General features: G+C 33.6%; 1 protein-coding gene across 3 annotated transcripts; it reads left to right on the top strand.

The window, feature by feature from the left end:
• Nucleotides 1-4468: 4468 nt before the first annotated feature.
• Nucleotides 4469-21079, top strand: LOC133188638 (1-deoxyxylulose-5-phosphate synthase YajO-like). 3 transcript variants are annotated; one of them, XM_061324141.1, is made up of 8 exons: nucleotides 4469-4556; nucleotides 13811-13944; nucleotides 15418-15568; nucleotides 18429-18602; nucleotides 18908-19005; nucleotides 19411-19592; nucleotides 20067-20206; nucleotides 20623-21079. In XM_061324141.1, the coding sequence occupies exons 1-8, from the start codon at nucleotides 4476-4478 to the stop codon at nucleotides 20740-20742; spliced, it is 1080 nt and encodes a 359-aa protein (XP_061180125.1). In that variant the 5' UTR covers nucleotides 4469-4475; the 3' UTR covers nucleotides 20743-21079. The 3 variants fall into 3 exon arrangements, with proteins under 3 accessions (XP_061180125.1, XP_061180123.1, XP_061180124.1); XM_061324139.1 differs by lacking the exons at nucleotides 13811-13944; nucleotides 15418-15568; nucleotides 18429-18602; nucleotides 18908-19005 and adding exons at nucleotides 5250-5383; nucleotides 7133-7283; nucleotides 7641-7814; nucleotides 8059-8156; XM_061324140.1 differs by lacking the exon at nucleotides 4469-4556 and adding an exon at nucleotides 12916-13116.
• Nucleotides 21080-21317: the final 238 nt, after the last annotated feature.

Below are 21317 nucleotides of genomic sequence, written 5' to 3'. Positions count from 1 at the left end.
ATAATTCTCTACTTGACATATCAGTGAACTTGAAAACAAAGAATTGTTCACAAATCTGGTATCGTTAACTTTTTACAACAATTTCAAGATACCATTGATTTTAAGGTAATGTTACGGAAGTTAATGCTTGATCAAGCCTTATTATTTTTTAAATAAAGCTGAACTTGACCAATTTTTAGGTCACCTGAGTCACTCAGGTGACCTATTGCTATCCGTTCTCGTCCGTCGGCGTGCGTCGTGCGTCGTGCGTCGTGTGTTAACATTTGAACATTTTTAGCTTCTTCTCTGAAACCGCTTAACCAATTTCAACCAAATTTGGCATATAGCATCTATGGGTGAAGGGGAACAAAAATTGTGAATTTCATGGTCCCTGCCCCCCCAGGGCCTGAGGGGTGGGGCTAAAACCACCAAAAATAATGCAATCTTTAAAAATCTTCTTCTTTACTCCAGGACATCAAGCAGTCAAACTGTTTACATCATTGTAACAAGCATTGAACCCTCTACCAAAATTGTGAAATTCATGGCCCCAGGGTCAGGGGTTCTGGCCCCAGGGTGGGGCTATATAGATCATATAGTGAAAGTGCATTATTTCTTTGAACATCTTCTTCTCTGCTCCTGGGTATTAAATAAATTAACTTAGTACATAGTTATAAAGAGCAAGAGTGCCTCTTCCAAAATTGTGAAATTCATGGCCCCAGGGTCAGGGGTTCTGGTGTTAGGGCGGGGCTCTATAGATTATATAGTGAAAAAGCATAAATTCTTTGAAAATCTTCTTCTGTGCTCCTGGGTATTAAATAAAGTAACTAAGTACATAGTTATGATGAGCAAGAAGTCCTCTTTAGAAATTGTGAAATTCATGTCCCCAGGGTCAGGGGTTCTGGCCCCAGGATGGGGCTATATAGATCATATAGTGGGAGTGCATTATTTCTTTGAAAATCTTCTTCTCTGCTCCTGGGTATTAAATAAAGTAACTAAGTACATAGTTATGAAGAGCAAGAGTGCCTCTTCCAAAATTGTGAAATTCATGGCCCCAGAGTCAGGGGTTCTGGTGTTAGGGCGGGGCTCTATTGATTATATAGTGAAAATGCATTAATTCTTTGAAAATCTTCTTCTGTGGTCCTGGGTATTAAAAAAAGTAACTAAGTACATAGTTATGATGAGCAAGAGTGGGTCTTCCAAAATTGTGAAAATCATGGCCCCAGGGACAGGGGTTCTGGCCCCAGGGTGAGGCTATATACATCATATAGTGAAAGTGCATTATTTCTTTGAAAATCTTCTTCTCTGCTCCTGGGTATTTAATAAAGTAACTAAGTACATAGTTATGAAGAGCAAGAGTGCCTCTTCCAAAAATGTGAAATTCATGGCCCCAGGGTCAGAGGTTCTGGTGTTAGGGCAGGGCTCTATTGATTATATAATGAAAATGCATTAATTCTTTGAAAATCTTCTTCTGTGCTCCTGGGTATTGAATAAATTAAATAAGTACATAGTTATGATGAGCAAGAGAGCCTCTTCCAAAATTGTGAAATTCATGGCCCCAGGGTCAGGGGTTCTGGTGTTAGGGCGGCCGGGGCTCTATAGATTATATAGTGAAAAAGCATAAATTCTTTGAAAATCTTCTTCTCTGCTCCTGGGTATTAAATAAAGTAACTAAGTACATAGTTATGATGAGCAAGAGAGCCTCTTCCAAAATTGTGAATTTCACGGCCCCAGGGTCAGGGGTTCTGGTGTTAGGGCGGGGCTCTATTGATTATATAGTGAAAATGCATTAATTCTTTGAAAATCTTCTTCTCTGCTCCTGGATATTTAATAAAGTAACTAAGTACATAGTTATGATGAGCAAGAGTATCTCTTCCAAAATTATGAATTTCACGGCCCCAGGGTCAGGGGTTCTGGTGTTAGGGCGGGGCTCTATTGACTTTATAGTGAAAATGCATTTATTCTTTGAAAATCTTCTCCTCTGCTCCTGGGCATTAAGGTGATAAACTAAGTACATAGTTATGATGAGGAGGTGGGCCTCTTCCAGAACTGTGAAAGCCATCGCCCCTGGGTCAGGGGTTCTGATGTTAGGGCGGGGCTCTATTGATTATATAGTGAAAATGCATTAATTCTTTGAACATCTTCTTCTCTGCTCCTGGGTATTATTTAAACAAACAAAGTACATGGTTATGATGCATAAGGATGCCTTTTCAAAAATTGTGAATTTCATGGCCCCAGGGTCAGGGGTTCTGGTGTTAGGGCGGGGCTCGATTGATTATATAGTGAAAATGCATTGATTCTTTGAAAATCTTCTTCTCTGCTACTGGAGATTATTTAAACAAACTAAGTGGATGATTATGATAGGCAAGGATGCTTCTTCCAAAATTTTTAAATATATGGCCTCAGTTTTTGGGGTTCTTGAGGAAGGGGGAGGGGGCTCTATTGATTATATAGTGAAAAAGCATTAATTCTATTAATTAATCATTAATTAATCCTGTCTGCTCCTTAGCGTTGAGCTGATAAATAAATTGCTTAGCTATGATGAAAATGGGAGCTTCAAACAGAATTTTTAAATCTTGTGGTCCTAGGGTCAGGGGTTCTGGCATAACGAGGGGGGGGGGGGGCTTTTGATAATATAGTGGAAAAGTGTTAATTCTTCGAAGTCCATAGTTATGGTGATGAGGGTAACTCTTCCAAATTTGTAAATTTGTTGACCCTTGGTCTTGGGTTCTGGTGTTGGGTAAGGCTTTGTTGAATCTGTAGTGAAAATGCATTGTACCTGTGAAATTCTTCTCTACTTCTGGGCATATTGGAAGAAAACTGAGTAAAAGTTTAAATGATATAAGTAAGCGTATTTCTACCAGATTTTTGAACATCTGGACCATTTGTCTAAGCATTCTAGTCCTGGGCAGGGCTCTATTAATTTGTATTCTACTGAGAGAAGTTATTTCCCTTTTCCGTTCACCTTTGATAATTAATCACTTTAAATAATGTATTTGAAAGGTAAATAGAATAAGATAATTATGCAAGAATGTTTATCATATAATTCAAAAAGTATTTTCTTAGTTTTAATAATCAGGTAGACTTGTAAGTAATAGATAAATAAAAATGAGACAAAAATAACTTACCTTATTAAAAGTTCTTCAAAGACCATAATAGAGGTCAATGCTTGAAGTCTTAATATGGGTTTAAAAATAGTACAGAAGCACTAATAGTTTGTTAACAGGCTGCCTGATGATAGTGTTAAGTGGGGCACAGATTAGAACTTAATTTATGAGTTGATACTGAGTACTAGACTAATTATTTTGTTGATCCTGATCTTCCTACTTCTCTTGCTTTCGGGCAAAAAAGCTTCATCTATCAGTGTATTTAACTTCTAAATTGTTGTATTATACTCGGGTGACCGTTAAGGCCCTTGGGCCTCTTGTTCGTTTCTGATGTTCAGTAAAGAACGCTTAAGTATGATTCATGAAGTCTCGCATGAATTTTAACATTCATTGCAATCTATTTGGAACGATTTTACGGCTGAAAATTTCATCTTGAAATCTGTAAATAAATGAAGCGACATTAAGGTTTGCAGAGGAATACGTTTTTCAACATTACTTTATGTTCATATCAAAACTTTAACTACATATATATCGGTGAATATTTACAAAACCATGTGTGCATGTTAAGTCTTAGAGTTGAAATCGACCTTAAATTTATAGTTAAGATATTACAACGGTAAATTTGTAAGCGACATAAAAAATTCTTAATTGGTCATGTTTTTGTAGAATGACTTTTTTTTATTTTTCATTGGTTATATCGGTTTAGTACTGTTTTTATTCTAAAGTACTGTTAAATATGTTGCTTTCCATTCGGAATTGACTAATTATTATTTTATATAGGGGGGTCAGTGAATATATATATATATATATATATATATATATATATATATATATATATATATATATATATATATATATATATATATATATATATATATATATATATATATATATATATACTGTCTTGTGTCGCCAATTCAACATTGTGATAAAGTAGCTAACCGCATACCTGTCAAGGTATAAGCTTTATTTTTAATTTTGAAAATGCTTAATAATAATACAATGCCAGACAAATGTGCCACATTTCATGTAATATTCGGGAAAAAAAGCCGTCAACAACTTGTCGCGTATTCTGTTTAGTACATGTATAATAACATTCACAAGGCTAATGTTATTAATAAAAATGATGTATAGCTCGAGAGAAAAAAAATTTATTGGAAAATTGAAACTTGAACGATGTCAACAATAGCACAGGGGGGAAAAAGAGACCTGAGATATATCATTTATCAAACCGCCCTGAAAAGATAAGATTAAGTGTCACCCGGGTTGAATAAGTAAGGTGCCTTACATATATATAATCACCATAAAACATTGGTTCTAACATCCATAAGCTCTTCTTCAATCTAGAAAAAGAAAGTTAGGTCGGAATCCAGTCCTTAAGGATCTTCTGACATGGAGTACAATTACCTCGGTCGCTCAGGACTTCGTGTGTCCAATATTTGTTTGGGGACTATGACGTTCGGTCATCAACAGGTGGGTATAAAACTTTGCTTGAGAAACATATTTTTTGCGCTTTACATACCCTCTCAAATTATCATGTATTAATTAATTAATCAATTAATCACTTGCAGCATAGTAGACAAATTTAACTTGACAGTTTAGTCAGTAACATAGGCATGCACAGTGGTGATTTGAACTCTGATAAAGTCGGTATTTAGGTATGGAAGCTTTGCCCGGCTAAAATATACTAGTATAATACGTAAATGCTAACAATCATCACAAGTGAATGTGCATACAGAAATATTCAGAATTATTTAGAAAAGATTCACAGACTTAGATTCCAACTTCATCAAATTATCCAACACAAATGTTTCATATTCTAAAAAATATATTTACTTTTTTCACTAAAAAGCTCTCTGTTAACGAATTCTCTCAATGTTTTTCCCCAATTAGATCAATTTTTGAAGCAGTTTCACATAAGTATTCTTTTGGTCAACTTGATATTAGCTATCACTATCTATCACTCAAAACAAAAGCCCATTCCTATACATTTGAAAGCAATGCGCAATTTCCCTAGGGAAAAAATCCTTGAGAATTTCTCTAGCAAACCTGATGCAATTTATTAACAACGTACAGTTTTGTAATTTTCTTGCAAATCACTTCTTTACTTCAAATGTTCGCATAGGACAGTGTTTTGTTTCAATTCTTTATCATACATGTACATAGATCGGGAAGTTGGACAAAAATGCCTCACATAAAGTTCTAGACCGGTTTGCTGCTCTCGGAGGAAATTTCATTGATACTGCAAACATGTATTCCAAAGGGGTTTCTGAGAGTATCATCGGCGAGTGGTTGGTGCGGTGCGTATTTTAGTTTATCAAAAACTATTACTGATTACGATTATATTATAGACATATATATTTTTTTTATTTAGTTTTTTTTTTTTTTTTTTTTTTTTTTTTTTTTTTTTTTTGGTGCCATATGTATTTTACATTTAGTTTACAATACATATTAAGATTATATGAAAAATACCGCACATTTGTAACCTCGAAATTATTTGTTAACGCTTTTTTTTTTAAAATTGATCATACTAAGATGGTGCTCTATGCTATTGCTACTGAGCTTCGAATAATTTTGGAGACATACATGTAAATAAACACATATGCGGGTGATTGTAAAATATTAATACATAAAAAAGGAAAGTTGACGATTGAAAAACTGAAGTCATACCGTTTGTCATATTCATTGATCTATCATATTACGTGGCTATAGTCTGTAAAATATCAAAGTAAGGAGCAGTTGTGCTAGCGCGCATTATGATATATGCCTACTTGACAAATCTGTGTGATTTACATACCATTAATTCACACAAAACTTAAAAACATTCCATAACTGTTGAATTGAAATCCACAACAAGAGTTTTGTTCTTCTCACATAGTTTTTTTTTAAAATAAATTGTTTCATTTATGTATAAAGCATTATATTTTAAGCATTTATTGGGATATAAATTCGGATTGGTCACGTAATCAAACCCAATAAAGCCAGAAGTGCTATATGGTAGATTTGTTCACGTACCTGCCGTATGTATATCCCAATAAATATATAAAAAATGAAACCTTGTTACTTATATTTGCATTTGTGACCGATATTTAACGAAAATTTTAGTGTTATAGATGTAAACCTATTAATTAAGTGATATATTTTTTCAAACCTCAACGGAATAAATTGAATGTTTTGAACGGTCAACTACTGATGAGGTCACTGAGAAATTCCGTCGATCGCATATGACTAAGCAATAAATTTGTGGTCATGTTACGAACCTGTTTAATAAAGGTTTAAAAAAAAGCGTAAGCAATAAGCAATAAATTTGTGGTCATGTTACGAACCTGTTTAATAAAGGTTTTAAAAAAAAGCATTGCTCAAATAGTGTTATATAAAGAAAAAAATTCCAAATCTACATAAAAAATATATAATAGGTCAACTAATATAGATGCACAATTAGTTCCCATCGTAAGTCCAACAGATTGTTGGAAGGCCTGGTCTCTAAAGAAAACATAATATCCATGGAGAACTCAAGCATCTTTTAAATATGAAATTCAGATTATTTATGTCTAGAATTATAATAATCTTTAATAAAGTAATTTTGTTGATGACCAATCACGAGATATGAAAATTTACGAGTAGCATTTTCATTAAGGAAGCTGTAGTTTATGACGTCAAAAAGTCTGCTCTTGATTTTTTTTTGTGAGGAATAGTTGTATAAAGCGTTGAAAAGTCACATATCTTAGTGCTATTGAACTTAAATTAAAATAGGAATTGTAAGGAAAATGTGCACACACAGCAACTATACCTTAAATGAGAGAAAATGAAAAAAAGTCATTATTTCTGTTTGTTAAACAATTAAAATTTTGGAGAACAATTTTCAGTCAAATATTACGTTTAAAACTGTGTCAGTCATTGTTGTATGTGATCTACTAAATGTATTTGCCTGCTTGGTAATAACTAAAGTCAGTCGCAAAGTAAAGCAATCAATTTCATATACATTTGTATGTATCAATGAAGTAGGATGTCGAAAGATGTTTTTTTTTTATAATACTTCCTTTCGCCAGACAAAAAAGGGAAAATTTTGTGATAGCTACGAAGGTGAGGGCAGACATGGGAGAGGATGTGAATAACGTCGGGTTAGGAAGAAAACACATCATGCAGAGCTGTGACGCCAGTCTTAAACGTCTTCAGACAGACTACATTGACCTCTATCAGGTTACTGGAAACTTAGCAGCTTTTCCTTTATTCACTCAAAGTAATGCTTTCAATAACACTCTATGCCACAAGACAAAACAATACAACTAAGCTTTAATTTTATTTTGTTTTTGTTTCATTTCAGAATTCCACAAAGATAGAAAATTTGTAAACGTTATAAATTTAATGGATGGCAAATAATGATTATGAAATTAATATATAACTTTTTTTCCTTTTTATCAAAAAATGAAATTACTTCTTTGAAAATAATTTTTAATTATATGAAAAGACAATGGATCAGCAAGTTAATTGGATAAATGGACTCTATGTCATTGTTTGCTAGTGAAATTAATTGTATCTTAGATTTTTATTCAATAGGTGCACCTATGGGACAATGCTACTCCACCCGAGGAATGGTTAAGGGCGCTCAACGATCTGGTAACATCCGGTAAGGTGCGATACATTGGGGTGTCTAATTTTTGTGGCTGGCAGCTTCAGAAAGTGGTGGATCTCTGCAAGTCTGGGAATTACCCACCAATAATCAGTCTCCAGGTAAAACAAACAATAAGACATCCGGAAAGCATGTTCCTTGGTCAACTTGTTTTCGAAAAAAGAAAAATCAGGAAAGCATATAAGTCATGTCACTTGACAGTTACTTCATTTCAAAAATCTCCTTTCAAGTAAAGTTGGTCTGATGATATATATAAAAATAAGTATTAGGCAAAAACATAATTGCATATTATTGTTTGCTTGCAAAAAAGTAAGTTACTGCTATTGTTTTTCATCCACTGCTCAGCAACAATATAGTTTACTTTGTCGACATCCGGAGTTTGAGGAATTTCAAGTCTGTAAGAATGAAGGTCTTGGTGTGTTGCCATGGAGTCCATTAAAGGGGTAAATGGTTTCAAAGACTCCTTTATGTCAGAGTTAGGTACTTTTATAGGGTTTGTTTTCTTTTATTTATTTATTTTTTTTTTGTATTGTATTTTTAGAGAAAATATATAAAGTGGGAGGGGGGCTATGCTTTCAAATGTAGACACTTAAAAGTTCAAAAACATTTATTTATCAACTATTGTATAATGTAAATAAATATATAATAAAAATCATATTAAGAAAAGTCAAATAGACATTTAATTTTTTTTATCTAGTAAGCTATTTTTAGCATGTTTAAATGCAACGAAGAAACTTTTAAATAAATATGAAAATAATACGCTTACCTCTGTAGTTAGAAGAATTCAGGCATGACAAAATAAAGGAGAAAATTATGATCACAGGATAACGTGTCCATCTCTTGTGCTTACTACGGCCAAATTGACCTAATCAGCACGTGTATTTAAATTCATAACCTGTCCAATGAGTTTGAATGCAGATTTATTTGAAGAATGGAGATTAACAATTGTAACAAAAAGTGATTACATAGTATATCTAGATCTATATTTCCTATTAGAAACCCATGCAATGTCTCTCGGATATTAGCAGATGCATTGTAAGTTAACAAAAGTTTAAGTTATATACAATTAACCATTGTATAATTAAATTAAATGCAGATACTTAAATTCATGATTTAAATAATAGAAATGTTATTGAAAGGAAAACCCAGTTTTACTAAAATCAATTATGTCAGTTTTGTTGAGTTCTGAGAAAAATGGTTTTATAATTACACTTATCCTTGTATTGAATTTTAATTTTTGGTAGAATTATTTTATGAAAATCTATTATTAGTGGTATGTTGACGGGTAAATACAAACGTGGGATGCGCCCCAAAGTAGCAGATGGACGAATCGGTCTAGTTGCCCAGGACGAGTCTAAAGCATTGCAAATTGCCCCCGCTTGGAGTCAATATGACGACAATGAAGGTTTCTGGAATCTACTGGAGGCAATGGAGAAAATTGCTAAAGAACATGGTACTGTCGATTAATTCCTTTACACTATTGTAAGAACTTATTTGACGTGTGTATTTAACTGTCTTCTTATTGATTTGATATTCATATGAATTTTTAATTTTTAATTAATTTTAATGCAATTACAACATTTGCTTTATTTAACTTGATTTGGAAAAGATTGTTGTTTTGACCTAGTTTGGGGTTATAAAAGGGGTTTCATTTATCAATATACTCCTTAGTAAGTAAAGAAAGGGAAAAGGGGGAGCATTGTGGCAAAAAGTCTCTTGTTCAGTATACTATTGAAAGGTAAATCGTTAAAAAGTACAACAATCAAACGTCAAGTAAAACAGTGAATTAATGATATATAAAATAGTAGATGTAAATTAATATTCAGCGAAGACAGTACCTCAGGTGGCTATCCGATGGTTACTTCAGAAGGATGTGGTTCCGTCTGTCATCATCGGAGCCAACTCAATTGAGCAGCTAGAAGACAATGTTGGAGCGGCTAATAACTGGAAACTCTCAAAAGAAGAGGTAATGTTTGTTCTCACAATAACGAGAGTCTTCAGTCAAACTCTGTTTAAGTAAAAATGCAAGTTTTCTCATCCATCCTATTAGTGGATTTGTTATAATTATATCGATTCTTCTCAGGTAAAAATACGCAATCTCAATTAAAAACGTATGTTAATTTTTTTTTTAATTTTTGAAGGAACAAAGAAAAAATACTACACACACACACACACACACACACACACACACACACACACACACACAGAGAGAGGGAGAGAGAGAGAGAGAGAGAGAGAGAGAGAGAGAGAATTGTATCAACTAAATGGAAAATTGTAAAATGTCCTCTATCATGTACCTTTTCCATGAATAATAAAGAAAAAGAAATGAAAAAAAAACTTTAAAACCAAAGTAATGTTACTTTATAGGATTTAGGCTGAATTGATATGTAAGCAATTGGACGTGTATAAAGAAGGATCTAGACTATAGTCAATTGACCTACATGGTCAGTTGGGTGTATTCTATTTTTTTCAAAATTTGTGCTCGTATATATTGTCGACTGGCACATATTATCGCTGACATTTTTCCAAAAAAAAAAGATTTTTAAAAAAGAAAGTTGTTTTCCACAATCTTCATAAAGTTTTTTTTTATTCTCTTGTCTACTTTCTTGTTGGTAGTTGCAACAACATATAGTGGTATCAGGATGGACCTTATATATCGATGTAATGTTCGTAGGTGATCAAAAGTGCAAGACAAAAGAATATGCATTGATATTTGGTTCCTGTGAAACAAACTATTCGATTGGTATTCTTGAAAAAAAAAATATCCCGAGTGAATGCTTTTATATATATTTGTTATTTCAGCATTTCCTTAATGTTTTTATTTATAGATGGATGAGCTCGACGCCCTTTCGAAACCAGAAACCCCGTACCCATACGAGATGGTATATCGCAGCAACATCAACAGAGTGAATTCTTTCTACCCTTATCCATTCGTAGAGAACAAATTTTAAAAATGTACAATATTAGATACATATGGAGAGATATGAACAAATAAATATTATAGCCTATATTGAGAGCTGATATTCTTCATGTTTTTCTGCAATTTCTAGATTTGACTTTATGGTAATAAGGAAATATAAAACATTTACGCTTTGAAAAAAAAAATTAATAAACTGAAACAAGAAAATGTGAGAATTCGGCAGACATACCAGTAACAAATCTTAAAGATAAAAATACCATTAATGTGTAAACACACAAGTACTCTGAAGTTGATATTGAAAAAGTGCTGTAGTTCCTCACTGACAATATTCTTTTAAAAGTACATATACTAGTATTTAGAGACCAGGTCTTCAGACATTTTATTGGAATTCTAATGGGTTCTACATGTAGCTGTGCTCCTGTTTTTATATTCTTATGAAGCAGAATTCTTTACAAAACTTCTATTTGAAAAAGAGAAGACTCTGCCTCTCGTTATGGCCTTCATTTAAACTTTTAGATATATTAATGTTTTATCAATTAATACTCGTAATATAGTTCATTTATATGTTGAATGGATTTATCGCAGTGAATTTGAATTAAGCTACTCCACAGAGTATGTCACATCTGTTTCAAATTTGGATGTTTTGAATGTTTTACTGTCTGTAGACGTAAATGGCAAACTAGAAATTAGGCTTTTCCATCGCCATCTTCCCATATTTATGCATTAATATTGCACTTTTATCTGTATATAGCGTTAATGTCTTCTAACTGTTTCCGTACTGAAAAGCATGTTCTGAATACGATCAATTTTTAAACTAAGAAGAAGAAAACTTGCTGTGGCCTTCAAGTGAACATTTAGATATATCCACGTTTTTTTTCAATTAACAAAAGTTATACTCATTAATATGTCAACTTAACATATCCCAGTGAAATCGACATAAAAGGCGCCACATCTGTTTCATTTTTTGGATGTTTTATTGAAAAGAGAAGAAAATGGCCAACTAACAACTTTTTATCAGCATTTTCCTTCGTCAACTTTCCTTATTTATGTAGTGATATTCCACTTTCACCTGCATATGATGTTTATGTCTCACAACTTATTCGATACGCAAGGGTATGCTCTGATTACGATCAATTTTTAAACTGAGGCAGGATAATTACTGACAAATATTGATGTAAAAGGGATTTCAAATGTCTTGTTAAAAGTCAGCATTTCGAAAATTCTATGGTCGTCATAAAGACATTGCTTGCAAATACAAACTACCGTATGTTGACTGGCATGTTTCAAGTGCTAGGCCTTTGTTTTTATATTAAAAATTGACCACAGATTATTGCGTCTACTTGATCAATACATATGGCTCACGGTTGCTTTGACCGGTCGACAGGGGATGCTTACTTCTCCTATGCCCTGATCTTACCTAGAGAATTTCCATGGGTCCTTGTTTTTTGCCCTGCACAAATTTGCATTGTATTTAGATTTTTAAGATAGATTACTGTTCGTTATCTTCACCTTTTTCATTGCAAATTCAACCTATTGTTGGATTGTTTATAATTGCCATGCTTCATACCAATATTTTTGCTATTTCTTTTTTTTTTTTTTGATAATTTTGACGAGGAACTACTCGTTTACCTGATCAATACAGATCTAGAGGGCTCACGATGGGTGGGACCAAGGAGAAGGGATACTAAATACTCCTCGGCACCTGATCCCACATCTTGTGATTTGCCTTGTATTGTTTATAGGATTTATGTTTGTTTGTTTGTATGTTGTTTAACGTCCCCCTCGAGAATTTTTCACCAATATGGAGACGCCACCACTTGCCAGTGGAGAGCTGCAAATTTTGTCCTATACTCGGCACTTACGGCCATTGAGCAGTGAGGGATCTTTTTCGTGCCAGCACCTACTGCGACACGGAACCTCGGTTTATACGGTCTCATCCGAAGGACCGGTCTCCACGTCCCACAATGGGATTCGAACCCGCGACGTAAGGATCAACTCCTTACTTCGCGACTCTAGAGCAGACGCACTAACCACTGCGCCACGCGGGCGACTTATAGGACTTATGAGATTAACATATGTTCGTTAGCTCACAGAGAACTCAACTATTAAATATAAATTTTTTTAAAGAAAGCTAGATAAAACATATTATATTGGCCAATTGAAATCTAACACGATATTTAAAATGGTGTAGAGCATTCTACCTGAGATATTTCATTAAACAAATGTTTTGCCTTAACACGATTAGATTTAATCTGACCCGGATTACGTATAAGGTGTCTTGTATACGGTCTTCATCAAATTTAGGATTTAACATTCATAAACTCTTTATTAATCTAGAAAAAGAAAGAAAAATCTAGAAAAAGAAAGTTAGGTCGGAATCCAGTCCTTAAGGATCTTCTGACATGGAATACAATTACCTCGGTCGCTCAGGACTTCGTGTGTCCAATATTTGTTTGGGGACTATGACGTTCGGTCATCAACAGGTGGGTATGGAACATTGCTTAAAAACAATTTTTCCCTCTTCATGAACCCCTTCCCAATATCACATAGCATATTAGAACAATTTTATTTGATTATTTAATTGTCATTCAGTCCGTAACAGGTTGTCATAACAAATTTCTCGAAAAACATAAGCTTTTCCTACTTAACATTTTCTCGTGAACTGAACTTTGATAACGTCAGAAAGTATGGAGGCTCCTCCCAGCCTACAATATACAGTATAAGGTGTAAATGATCATAGACTTTATGGCATCTAAGTGCATACTACTGAAAAAAAAGGAATTATTCAGATAAGATATGCACTAAGTAACTTGATTGTATAATGCAGCACAAAGTTTCATATTTTAATTACCTATTAACTATTTCATTGAAAATCTTACAATTTGCAATTTATCTTAAGATTTTCCCTTACGGTAAGTTTTCATTCGGTTTTACCAAAGTATTCCCACATGAAAAAATTTACAGGAGAGTTACAACTTCCATTACATTATTCTTCAGTCAGTATAAGAAAAATATCGCTTCCGATAAAACTTATTTTTTTTGTGGAAATGTCAACTGATAAGTATAGCTGTTGTTATTCAAATTTTTCATTTATTAACAAAGTAAAAATTTGTAACCTTCTTCAAATATTTTCATAAAGCAATGTTAAGTTTAATCTGAAAGTTTTATTATTTATAGATAGGGAAGTTAGACAAGGATGCCTCACATAAAGTTCTCGACCGGTTTGCTGCTCTCGGAGGAAATTTTATTGATACTGCAAACTTGTATTCTAAAGGGGTTTCTGAGGGTATCATTGGCGAGTGGTTGGTGAAGTGAGTAGTTAATCTGACAAAATATATTTAAATCATCATTATACAATATAGTCGAGCCTTGTTAATCCAAAAGCTTGTGTTCCTCGGCAAAATTTCCGGATTAATAAATCGTCCGGATCACAGAATGTAAATCATATACGGTACCAATTTTTGCACCAGATGCGCATTTCGACAATTTATTTCTTCAGTTATGCTCATGTCGAAACGTTGATAATCCAAAATATTTCAAAAAGAAACGTTCCTTTCATAAATGGTAGATATAAATGCAAATTCTATTCTCGAAAAACAAACATCGTCCGGAAGGTAAAGCGCCGGATTATTGATGTTGAGGCCCCACTGTTTATATTAAGAATGAGAGACGTTTTCTGAAGGAAGTTTGATTGTCGTCTCACTGAATGTTTGTATCCAAACCCTTGCTCATATAAATATACGTCTTTTTGAAAATACAAGAAAAATAGTGAAAAGGCGTTGTTGTATAACATTTACATTTTATTCCCGAAATACTGGTTTCGATCACTGCATATAACTTTTTTCCTCTAGCTTACAAATTGCATTTTTGTATTCATTTGGTCAATAAGGAGATAAAAAGTTAACTCACGGTAATTTCTTTAGTCTTAAAATAAATTAATGCAAGGTAACGGCTTGGCATACTAAGTAGTTTAAAATGAAGTTTATTCAAAGGTAGCATTTGGTATGAGATGGTTCATAATACTAAAAACAATATCGTATAGACTTCCAGCATATCTGTTCCAAAATAGTCACATGGAAATCCAGTAGATATTGTAATGTTATAAAGAGTTCCTACAGATGGCTATCTATTCAGGAACAAGATTATATAGAAATCCTACTGATAAAAATCTACCCATTTCTTACGAATTAAGCTTAATGTTCTCATTCCATACTGATGGAAATCTTTTTTAATATTTTTAAAGTAAGTTTTTGTTTACTGATAGAAATTGGAAAACCATTGGTATCACCGGTCACGGTAACCAGGTGGTAAGGTGTTCGCTTAGTGAAAGGGAGGCCCGAATTCGTGTTCGTTTCTCGTTTGCCGCGCCGCGTCAAACTTAAGACGTAAACATAGGCAATGACTGTTCCTTCGCCAAGCGCACAGCACTTGAAGTGAAAGCCAAGGGTCTTTCTGATAGACCTTAAAAACCGAGGCCCCATGTCACGGTAGGCTTCGGGACGATAAAGAACCCTCACTGCTCAATGGCCCTGAGTGCCGAGTATAGGTCTAATTTTGAAGAAATGGCGACATCCCAGTATGAATGAAAAATTCTCAAATGGGATTCAAAACAACAATCAATCAAAACGGCATCTGCTGTTGTTCTACGTGATTGCATTTTCTTGTTTGCCAGCTTAGTAATACATGTTTACTAAAGACAAACGAAATTTTCATAACTTTTATACCTGTATATCTGTAGTTGGACTTTGAAAGAAATTTTACTCTGTAATGATTTCTTTTAACAGACAGAAAAGGGAGAATTTTGTGATAGCCACAAAAGTTGGGTTTGATATGGGAGAGGATGTGAATAATGTCGGGTTAGGAAGAAAACACATCATGCAGAGCTGTGACGCCAGTCTTAAAAGTCTTCAGACAGACTACATAGATCTCTATCAGGTTATTGGAAATTTTTGAATCAGCTTTTCCTCTGATAACGCAATATTAAAGTTAGTATCAGCAATGTATTACTGTTTTCGTTTCAATCAGGACATTTTCTTTTATTTTGAAAACAACAATATATTGCGATTTCAAGTTATTCTTCATTGGGGAAAAATGCTAGTAGATTGCATATGATAGTATGTGTCCATTGTTTATAAAACAATATAATTTACATTTTCAAAAACTAGGAGTGTAACCTAATTTTTATGCCCCCGTAATGGAAGATTTGGGGGCTTATTGTTTTTGCCCTGTCCGTCTGTCTGTCTGTCTGGGTTTTTTTGTCCGCAAAAACTTTAACCTTGCCCATACCTTTTGATTGGTTGGAGCTATGGCTTTCATATTTCACATGTGTATTTCTTGTGACAAGACCTTTCTTTGGGTACCATCAAAATTTGACCTTTTGACCTTGTCCTTGGAGTTTGACCCACTTTTGCGAAATTTTATTAAACTTTAACCTTGGCCATAACTTTTGAACAGTTGGTGCTAGGGCTTTCATACTTCACATGTGTATTCCTTGTGACAAGACCCTCTTATGGATAACAAGATATGTTTGTGAAACACTGATGCCTCCGTATGGCAACTCATAACAAAGGTTAAACTTTCTTAAATGCAAATCAAATATGTTGGTACTTGGCCAAAGTAAGGTCTTGTCTCGGGGAATATACATGTGAAATATGAAAACCCTAGCAGCAACCATTGAATAGATATGGAAAAGGTTAGAGTTTTTCAAAATTAAGTCAAACATCAAGGTCAAGTTCAAATGGTCAAAATTAATGGTGCACAAGGAAAGGCCTTCTCACAAGAAATCCACATGTGAAATATGAAAACCCTAGCACCAACCGTTCAAAAGTCATGGCCAAGGTTAAAATCTTTCAAAAGTAGGTCAAATTCCAAGGTCAAAGGGTCAAAGTTGGTATCCATAGGAAGGTATTGTCACAAGGATACATATGTGAAGTATGAAAGCCCTTGCACCAATTATTCAAAAGTAATGGCCAAGATTAAATTTTTTTAGAAGTAGGTCATACTCCAAGGTCAAGGTCAAAGGGTCAAAGTTGTTGGTATCAGAAGGAAGGTCTTGTCACAAGGATTACATATGTGAAGTATGAAAGCCCTAACACCAATCGTACAAAAGTTATGGCCAAGGTTAAAGTTTTGCAAAAGTAGGTCAAACTCCAAGGTCAAAAGGTCAAAGTTGTTGGTATCAAAAGAAAGGTCTTGTCACAAGAATTACATATGTGAAGTATGAAACCCCCTAGCACCAGCCGTACAAAAGTTATGGCCAAGGTTAAAGTTTTGTAAAAGTAGGTCAAACTCCAAGGTCAAGGTCAAAGGGTCAAAGTTGTTGGTATACAAAGGAAGGCCTTGTCACAAGGATGACATATGTGAAGTATGAAAACCCTAGAACTAACCATTCACAAGTTGGTGCTAGGGCTTTCATTTTCACATGTGTATTCCTTGTGACAAGACCTTCTTTGGATACCAAAATTTTGACCTTGGAGTTTGACTTACTTTTGAAAAACTTTAACCTTGGCCATAACTTTTGAACAATTGGTGCGAGGGCTTGCATATTTCGCATGTGTATTCCTTGTGACAAGGCCTTCCATTGGATACCAACAATTTTGGCCCATTGACCTTGACCTTGGAGTTTGACCTACTTAAAATTTACCTTGGTCATAACATTTGAAGATTTAGTTCTAGGGCATTCATATTTCACATACATGTGTATCACTTGTGACAAGACCTTCCCTCCCTAGAAAAAATTACTATAGGTAACTATAGTAAATATTTTGATACTTTGATTTACTATGAATCTTTACAAAAATAGTATATTTTTGTTAGGGCTTGGGCACCATTTGACCTTGACCTTGATGTTTAACTTACTTCTGAAAAAAACCTTTAACCTTTGCCATAACTTTTCAACGGTTTGTGTTAGGGTTTTCATATTTAACAGATATATTCCTCGAGACAAGACCTTTCTCTGGGTGCCACCATTTTTGATCTTTTGACATGGAGTTTGACTTGTATTTGAGAAAATTTAACCTTTGCCATAAGCTGTCATACGGGGGCATGAGTGTTTCACAAACACATCTTGTTGTAAATTACGCTCTATTTGGTAAATATTACATGTATATGTACAGTACCATGCAGTGACGCACATATAATAATCGAATGTGGTATTTGAAGAATATGTACATGTATCAGTAAAACGTAATAAGATGCAAGATACAGTTTATTTTTGTTTTTAAAATTTATCATTAATATCACTATTATTGCCATTTTTAAGCAGGTAAAGATTAGTCTTTACTCATACTTTTCTGAGAATTTTTTTCAAAGTTTATATTTTTTTCTAAAGCAGCCTTGTCGTTGGGACATAATGAAAAAACAAACAGGCTGAGTTCTCATTTGACAAGAACTGGCATGATACTGTCAGAAACTTTCAATATTAATGAAGATTAAAAAGTTGAGCTAATGCTTAGGACAATCTATTATCTTAAGATTTTTAAAATGTTCTCTTTACTGTTACTCTTTCCAGAACTTTATTATTTTCTATTTACCTGTGTGTTAAATTCCCTCAACGTGATCCTTTTAAACTACTTTTCGTGCCATAAGAAAAAAGGCCTCAATTTAATCGATAGCAAATATTTTATTTAATAATATTTTTACTTTTCTTTCTTTTTTATTAATGATGGAAATTACACTACATTTTTGAAATAATTTTGATAATATGAAAAGACAAATGCAAAGTTGATTGCGTGAAAGGGCTCTATGTCATTGCTTGCAACTGATTATAATATATTCTACGATTTTCGTGATATAGGTGCACGTTTGGGACAATGCTACACCTCCCGAGGAGTGGCTAAGGGCGCTCAACGATCTGGTAACATCCGGTAAGGTGCGATACATCGGGGTGTCTAATCTTTGTGGCTGGCAGCTTCAGAAAGTGGTGGATCTCTGCAAGTCGGAAAATTACTCACCAATAATCAGTCTCCAGGTATGTATGATGATACACAAACAAGACATTCACCTCTAGCTGTCATTTTTTTAAAACAATATTGGAAGCACATAAGTCATTCGACTCGCCATGAAAGTTTCCTGATCCCTGAATTCTTCATTCATGTAAAGTTGATTTGTTGATACGTTAAAAGTTACTTTTAGACAGATGAACATCAAGAAAGCTATATTACATATTTGTTTTGCTTAATACAAAGAAAGATCAGTACTGCCGGCTTTTTATTTTCTGCACCTTGTTTAATACAAAGAAAGATACGTGCCGTCGGCTTTTTATTTTCTGCACAGCAACAATACAGTTTACTTTGTCGGCATCCGGAGTTTGAAGAATTTCAAGTCTGTAAAAACGAGGGTCTTGGTGTGCTACCTTGGAGTCCATTAAAAGGGTAAATTATTTTATAACCTCCCTGTTGTTAAAACTGGATTTAATTTTTCTTTTACTTCCAATGTTCATTTTTTTCTTAAGTATAATCAGATGCAGAGGAAATCTACATTTCAATTTATAATCAATCGCAAAGCAAGAAATCATTATTTTAGAAAGTGCGAACGTAGAACATGCTCTTGCGTATCGAATCGATTGGGAAACATAAACTCTATATGCAGGTGATAATAATATATTACTATATAAATAAAGGAAAATTACAGTAGCTATAAAAAGTTTATCATAAAGTTTAATTGTCAGTTTGCCATCAATGTCTTTCTCTAGTAAAAAGTAAATAATAAATAGTAATTATATGATATGATATCTTGACCTATATATTTGCAATAAAGGTATTAAATTTCTCTCGCAGTGGAATGTTGACGGGTAAATACAAACGTGGGGTACGGCCAAAAGTAGGAGATGGACGAATCGGGCTTGTTGCTGGGGACAAGTTCAAGGCAATGCAGATTGCCCCCGCTTGGAGTCAATATGACGAAAATGAAGGTTTCTGGAAACTACTGGAAGCCATGGAGAATATTGCTAAAGAACATGGTATTGCCTTACTTTCTTTTATAACAACTTTTCTTTCTGTTGGATTAAAATTGGTTATATCCTCTCTTTAAAGAAATATTCAATATCCGATATATAAATATGAATATTTATATTCATTGAAAATGGGTCATACAAATACATGTATAATCAAAATGCGAATAGAAGTAAGAGCATATGGATAAGGATGGAAAGCCAAAAGGTAAAAAATTCTAACTCTGTAATCTTAATTTGTAGATTGTAAATCATAATTTCAAAATTTGTCATTTGTTTCATCATAAAATGTTGTTTGTAACTATCCAGCATAACTAGTCACGTGTAAAATGTGATTGGAAGTTATGCAATTTGTAGACTTACGATTTTTAAACTTGTAAAATTTCAAATGCTCACTCGAGATTTCTAAACTATGCAGCGTTAAAATGACAGAGGGCGAATGGATTGATGAAACAGAAATTACTTGGTATAAATTCTTTTCAGGTAAGACCATACCTCAGGTGGCTATCCGGTGGCTACTTCAGAAGGACGTGGTTCCATCTGTCGTCATCGGAGCCAACTCAATTGAGCAACTAGAAGACAATATTGGGGCGGCTAATAACTGGAAACTCTCAAAAGAAGAGGTAACTTTTATTTGTTTATTTTCATCACAGTTATAGTATTCTTCATTTAAAATCTGCTTAGGCCCAAAATAAATAAATAAAATACAAAAACAAAACAAAAACAATAAACAAAAATAAATAAATAAATAAAAACAAACAAACAAAACCCAAATGCACATAACTTTTCTCATATGAATACTGGTTGTGTTATTGAATTAGTCTTCATTTACATGTGTACAACATAAGTTTTAGTCATTTGAATGACCAAAGTTAAGATACTACAAACACATATACCCAGAGAAACAGAAAGAGCAACAAAATGAACAATGGAAATTGTTTAAATTCCTGTATCATTTTCCTTCTCCAAGTTTATTAATATATGTGTCGTTTGAAATTGTCATCTCAACATTTCCGTGATTTTTTCCTTTAATTTATAGATGGACGAGCTAGACACCCTCTCTAAGCCAGAAACCCCGTATCCATACGAGGTGTTATATCGCATTAACATCAACAGAAAGAATTCCTTCTACCCTTATCCATTTGTGGAGAGAAAATGAACATTTACATGTACATATATCACGCAAATGAAGAAATATGAGCAACTTAATTAATATAGCCTTAATTAATAGTTACATGTAGTTATAGAAGTAAGCTCTGGAACGAATCGAGATTATAATGCGAAACCAGAAAATGAAGATTTTATTACATATTTTTATATGCATTTGTACCAAACCCATCAATTAAACAGAATGTCAAATTTGTCTTCTTTTTCTCTTAAAAGGTTTCACATTCTATTAAAACGTGCATGTACATGTATTCTTCGCTTATTATTTTGATTTCTTAAAAGTTATATTCACATTTAGAGGCTTCAAAAGTAAGTGAATGTTGAATAAAAATTACGACCTCTTTATTTTTTGTTCTGCTTTTCATTGATCTACTGTGTGCTGACCATTGAAATAAAATACCCTGTACCTTGAAGTGACACTGTGACAGAAAAAGGGGAAAGCTGACAAAAGTAGAATTGATGGATAACACATGCAAATTTTGTTCAATTCTAAAAGATATAAGGTTTCAGAAAATTACAGGTTTCAGAACCTAAAAAACTACTTTTTTGGAGAAAAATAATAGTCAA

This window comes from Saccostrea echinata, unplaced genomic scaffold (assembly GCF_033153115.1).
Source record: "Saccostrea echinata isolate AGI-Se365-2 ecotype Australia unplaced genomic scaffold, CSIRO_AGI_Sech_v1 ptg000016l, whole genome shotgun sequence".
NCBI classification, from domain to species: Eukaryota; Metazoa; Mollusca; class Bivalvia; order Ostreida; family Ostreidae; genus Saccostrea; species Saccostrea echinata.
The sequence above is the reverse complement of the archived record's forward strand: the minus strand, read 5'-3'. Positions and strand labels throughout refer to the sequence as shown.